Raw genomic sequence first — 6000 nt, 5'->3', positions numbered from 1 at the left:
GTTACCCCCAAGATGCACCTGTCCAAATGAAGCGAAAAGCCATTTTGTTGTGCTAGCTAGCCCGCTTGGTCGAAGAAAAGTCTTGTCAGCCACGAATAGGATGGACCTCCGACGCTAAAGTGCAGACATGCCGAGCCGACGTTGTCGTTTGCTACCGCAGAATGTTAAACTCGAAGCGACTCGCCATTGTAAGTCTTCAAAAGTTGTGTGGGTTAGCATCGATGCTAATGCTAATGCTAACTAGCTTGAGTATGCTACAGTCACTGTTTGCTAGCTGACTGCCTGTTGTTGTTTTTTCTCTCTCTTGGTTAAGTAACCCCACATTATTCAATGTTTGCTCGCAGATGTGCTATATAAGGCTCGGGACACTTTTGTTCGCCATCAAAGAGTCTTGGTTGAGGAATTAGCCGGCGTTAGATAATAAACAGGCCATCAAGGAAAAAGTTAGCCAAGACACGTTAAGAAGACAGAAGAGAGCTAATCTCATCATGGCCGAAGACACCAGACAGGACAAGAGATCCAACTTCTCGGCTTTAACGGACACCAACGGGATGACCAGGACCTCCTCCATGGCCTCGGGGAAAAGTGCCACTTCCAAGAAATTAGTCATTAAAAATTTCAAAGGTACTGTTGCCCGACATCGTGATGATTATCCACAATGAGCCATTTTTAAACACCGTAGGGACCAGAGGTGGGTAGAGTAGCCAGAAATTGTACTCAAAGTAAGAGTACTGTTACTTTAGAGATGTATTACTCAAGTAAAAGTAAGGAGTAGTCACCCAAATATTTACTTGAGTAAAAGTAAAAAGTATGTTGTGAAAAAACTACTCAAGTACTGAGTAACTGATGAGTAACCTGTCCGTGTAATGATGACGGCAACAAATAATGCACTAAATCATAAAAATAGCAATGAGCAAATTCAGACCCAGGAATATCTCTTAAGCAACTAAAACAGTGGTTCTCAACCTGGGTTCGATCGAACCCCAGGGGTTCGGTGAGTCGGCCTCAGGGGTTCGGCGGAGGTCAAGACACACCCGACTCAACGTGTAAATACAAATTTCTCCCTATCGGCGTATAGGCGAGGGCGGACCTACGTCACTTCCGCCTGCCAATCCCCTAGCAACCGGTCGCCATATTGAATTCGTTGAAAACAAACCAGCTCACAGCGAACACAGCATTGACAGAAAAGGCATTTAACGAGGTTTCACGGCATTTTAAACTGTTCTAAATGGCGTATGATTATGTAAATAGTCTTTCCAGTGAGGCTAGGTTAAGATACGAGTTAAAATGTTCTGTAGTTGGATTACCGTAAACGACTGCCCTAACCGCCTTCCAGCAGATGCGTGGACTGATAATCCTACACAATGGCCGGACATGGAATTTGGAAATCTTTATGTCTACCTCACAAGCGCACCAGGTCGGTTGTTAGCTTCGGTTGTTATATAACGAATAAATCACATAAAAATTGTTAAATCACCCAAGGGTGCATGGGATTCTTTACAGGTCGTCCTGAGAGGGAAAAAATGAAAAAATATTGAGAGATTTGAGGGCTACAACTACAAGTAATGTTTGATTACAACAAAGGAGACTTGCAGACAGCATTTTACGACTGTCTTGAAAAGTTGATTAAATGGCAACATGAAAATTATAGGGTTTATTGGTTTTTAAAAACCCAACCGTTAAGTGAAAATTTAAATGAAACCGGTTTTCGAAAATAGCCTTTATACCGTATGTTATTGTTGTGCAACAACAACAACTTCAGCTGTAGAACGTTATTCAGTAAAAATTCAACGGGTTCAACATTAGCATGGACGGCCAAGTTGTGGTTAAGAAGGTGGATTTTTGTTCCTTATATTTACCAGAAACTAAGTGATCCGAACACACGGCCCGGGATTTTGGGGGACTCCAGTGAGAACCGTCCTCGTTTTCCCGGTGTAAAGCTGCGAGCCATTTGTCTCGTCTCTGTGGGCTTTTAGCACGCTTTGGCAGAACAAAATACGACCTTTGTTTTCCCTGTTTCCAGTTGTGGTTTGCACAACCAAAAACAACACAGTTTTTTTGGCATTTTGGAGGCAGAATGACGGGTTTAATCAGCGCAGGTCGACAGGTTAAAGAGTAATGGCGACGGTTTGTTTTCAACGCCAGTCAGGTTGGTATGGCTCGAAGAACCCGTATGTAGCTCAGTTGCCCGGATGTCGGCCCTGCCCTATTACGGATACGGCAACAGCTGACTGGTTTGCAGGCGTGTAATTTGTTGTGAGTTTATGCACTGTGTTGGTTTTGTTGTTTGAACAAGGTGATGTTCATGCATGGTTCATTTTATGCACCAGTAAAAAAAAACATGGTAACACTTTAGTATGGGGAACATATTCACCATTAATTAGTTGCTTATCAACATTCAAATTAGTAACATATTGGCGGTGCCACTCACACTGGTGAACTGAATGATGAAAGATAGGTGGTGGTCGGAGGGGCCGTTGGCGCAAATTGCAGCCACGCTTCCGTCAGTCTACCCCAGGGCAGCTGTGGCTATGAAAGTAGCTTACCACCACCAGATGTGAATGATTGATGGGTTCTACATGTAAAGCGACTTTGGGTACTTAGAAAAGCGCTATATAAATCCCAGTTATTATTATTATTATTATTATTACTTATTAATGCCTTATTCGGCATGGCCTTATTATAACCCTAACCAAATAACTCTAAATTAAGTCTTTATTACTTCGAATATGTTCCCCTAGTGTCCAAATAACTCTAAATTAAGTCTTTGTTACTTAGAATATGTTCCCCATACTAAAGTGTTACCAAAAACATATAACTTTGTCTTGAATTTGAAAAAAAAAAACATTTTATTTTTCCCTAAAGAAGGGTTCGGTGAATGCGCATATGAAACTGGTGGGGTTTGGTACCTCCAACAAGGTTAAGAACCACTGAACTAAAACAATAATATATATTAAATAATAATACATTAACATAAAAAAAATTAAGGCAAATTCCATCCATCCATCCATCCATTTCCTACCGCTTATTCCCTTCGGGGTCGCGGGGGCGCTGGAGCCTGTCTCAGCTACAATCGGGCGATAGGCGGGGTACACCCTGGACAAGTCGTCACCTCATCGCAGGGCCAACACAGATTTGAGCCACAATAACTTAACAGCCCCATAGGCTCAGTAAGCAGAGATTACAAAGGAAAATAACAAGTTAGCCTTTACGCAAACCATAAACTGATAGGTGTGGGCTGCACCTGAGAACACACTGTGCACTTCTGATTGGTGTTTCTATGCATGTGTGAGTGCGCGTGTGTGTGTCTCTGTCTCTCTATGAGGCTGCAGTGCGTTAATAAATGTCCCCACACGATGTACATTTGCCAGTGATTCATAGCAGGGAAGCTAACATCAGCCTACGTTGACAGCCAAAATATCTACTAACGTTACTTACCGCGATGTGCTTCCTCAAATTTGACGTTGAGTTCATGTAAGCTTGTTGTTGTTTTGCCGCTGAAACTTTGTGTGTGCGGCGGTCTCTGTTTGATTGGTGAAACGGAGTCAAACGTCACCAGTGACTGTATTTGATTGGTGAAACGCAGGCATGCGATAGATCCTACTTTGAAGGTCTGTCTGACAAACCAAAACAAACACAGCGTGCATTAACAGATCGATAAAAATCAGTAGCGAGTCGCGAGCTGAATGTAGATAAATGGAGCGGAGTAAAAGTAGCGTTTCTTCTCTATAAATATACTCAAGTAAAAGTATGTTGCATTAAAACTACTCTTAGAAGTACAATTTATCCCAAAAGTTACTCAAGTAGATGTAAAGTAGTAAATGTAGTGAGTTACTACCCACCTCTGGTAGGGACAAGCGGTAGAAAATGGATGGATGGAGGTCCACAAGTGTTTGCACACCCTGCAATTCTGCAAGTTCTCCCACTTAGAAATCAGGGAGAGGTCTGAAATGTTCATCATAGATGCATTTCCACTGTTAGAGACATAAGCTAAAAAGAAAAATCCGGAAATCACATTGTATGATTTTTTTTTTAATGATTTATTTGTATGTTACTGGGGTTCATAAGTATTTGCACACATGAGAATCAGCAAGAATTATGACTCTCGAAGAGCTGTCAGTCTACCTTTAACCCACAACCCCTTTGAGCTCACAGACCGTTTTCATTTTTTATTAAAAGAAAAATTATACAATTAATTAATTTTTCAAACTGAGACTCACTGACTTTGGCTCATTTTCTGTGAAGAACATATATCAGAATACATATTTAATGACCACACACACCATACACCCCCCGCCCCCTATACATTTCTATTACATATAAGATGTCCGGGTCCACTGGACCCGGGGCTAATAGAAGTGTGGAAATTGATGTTCTGTGTACCACACGCACCCATCCACCAACACACACACACACAGACAGCAGGCCTAGACAGGAGGAGGACAGAGTGTAGGTACACAGAACATCAGAGGGTCAAATGTGCGAGAAAATGAGAGCAGACAGTGTTGACAAACAATGTTGCAACCTTGTGTGGGAACCGCAAGTGCAGAAACACAAAAAAAGAATCCTTGTGGGATGCAGAAACTGGCAGAGAAATTTTCCATGAAACGTTCATATTGTTGTTACTCGGTCGGCGTTTGTGGGTCTGATGGACCCGTTGCATTTTGTGCCTTTTAATGCCTCACAATCAAACACTTTTATGTGAACAGATGTTTATTGGAATAAGGTAAACATCTGTTCAGTATTTTAACATAAAAGTGTTTGATTGTGAGGCATTAAAAGCCACGAAATGCAACAGGTCCATCAGACCCACAAACGCTGGCTGAGTAACAACAATATCAACACTACACAAGGGTTAAAGTCACCTGTGCAGCCCACAGTCAGTCAAGGTCCAACCGCTGCCATGGGCAAGACCAAAGAGCTGTCAAAAGAGACCAGAGACAAAATTGTAGAGCTCCACAAAGCTGGAAAAGGCTATGGGACAATTGGGAAGCAGCTTGGTGAAAATAGATCAATTGTTGTTACTGGGGTTCATACGTATTTGTGAAGTGAAGTGAATTATATTTATATAGTTAAGTTAAAGTACCAATGATTGTCACACACACACTAGGTGTGGCGAAATTATTCTCTGCATTTGACCCACCACCCTTGATCACCCCCTGGGAGGTGAGGGGAGCAGTGGGCAGCAGCGGTGGCAGCGCTTTTCTCTAGTGACTCAAAGCGCTTTTCATAGTGAAACCCAATATTTAAGTTACATTTAAACCAGTTTGGGTGGCACTGGGAGCAGGTGGGTAAAGTGTCTTTCCCAAGGACACAACGGCAGTGACTGGGTTGGCAGAAGCGGGGATCGAACCTGGAACCCTCAAGTTGCTGGCACGGCCGCTTTACCAACCGAGCTATACCGCCCCCACACATGTGAACATCAGTGTTAATATTTAGTTTGCACTTACAGAGGTCAAACGTTTCCTATAGTTCTTCACCAGGTTTGCACACAAACAAGGATTTTGGCCCACTCCTCCGCACAAATCTTCTCTGGATCTGTCAGGTTTCGGGGCTGTCCCCGAGCAACACTAAGTTTCAGCTCCCTTCAAATATTTTTATTTGATTTAGGTCTGGAGACTGGCTTGGCCACTCCAGAATTTTGATATGCTTCGTACGGAGCCACTCCTTGGTTATCCTGGCTGTGTGTTTCGGGTCATTGTCATGTTGGAAGACCCAGTCGCGACCCATCTTCAATGCTCTGACTGAGGGAAGGAGTTTTTTGGCCAACATCTCACAATACATGGCCATGTTCATCCTCTCCTTAATACAGTGCAGTCGTCCTGTCCCCTTTGCTGAAAAGCACATCCACGCTTCACTGTAGGGATGGTGTTCTTGGGATGATACTCGTCCTTCTTTTTCCTCCAAACCCGACTAGTGGAGTTTATACCAAAAACTACTATTTTGGTCTAATTACTTTCTCCCATGACTCCTCTGGATCATCCAGATTGCCATTGGCAA

General features: G+C 42.8%; 1 protein-coding gene across 1 annotated transcript in view; it reads left to right on the top strand.

Annotated features, from left to right (window-relative positions):
- cul4a (cullin 4A) overlaps nt 1-6000 on the top strand; it is a 40615-nt gene continuing 34615 nt past the window's right edge. Inside the window, exons 1-2 of the mRNA XM_072914804.1 lie at nt 1-188; nt 345-624. Coding sequence (XP_072770905.1) covers nt 489-624 — 136 coding nt within the window. The 5' untranslated portion in view covers nt 1-188; nt 345-488. The remainder of the gene's footprint in view (nt 189-344; nt 625-6000) is intronic.

The sequence above is a fragment of the Nerophis lumbriciformis genome, linkage group LG15 (genome assembly GCF_033978685.3).
Source record: "Nerophis lumbriciformis linkage group LG15, RoL_Nlum_v2.1, whole genome shotgun sequence".
Classification (NCBI taxonomy): Eukaryota; Metazoa; Chordata; class Actinopteri; order Syngnathiformes; family Syngnathidae; genus Nerophis; species Nerophis lumbriciformis.
The sequence above is the reverse complement of the archived record's forward strand: the minus strand, read 5'-3'. Positions and strand labels throughout refer to the sequence as shown.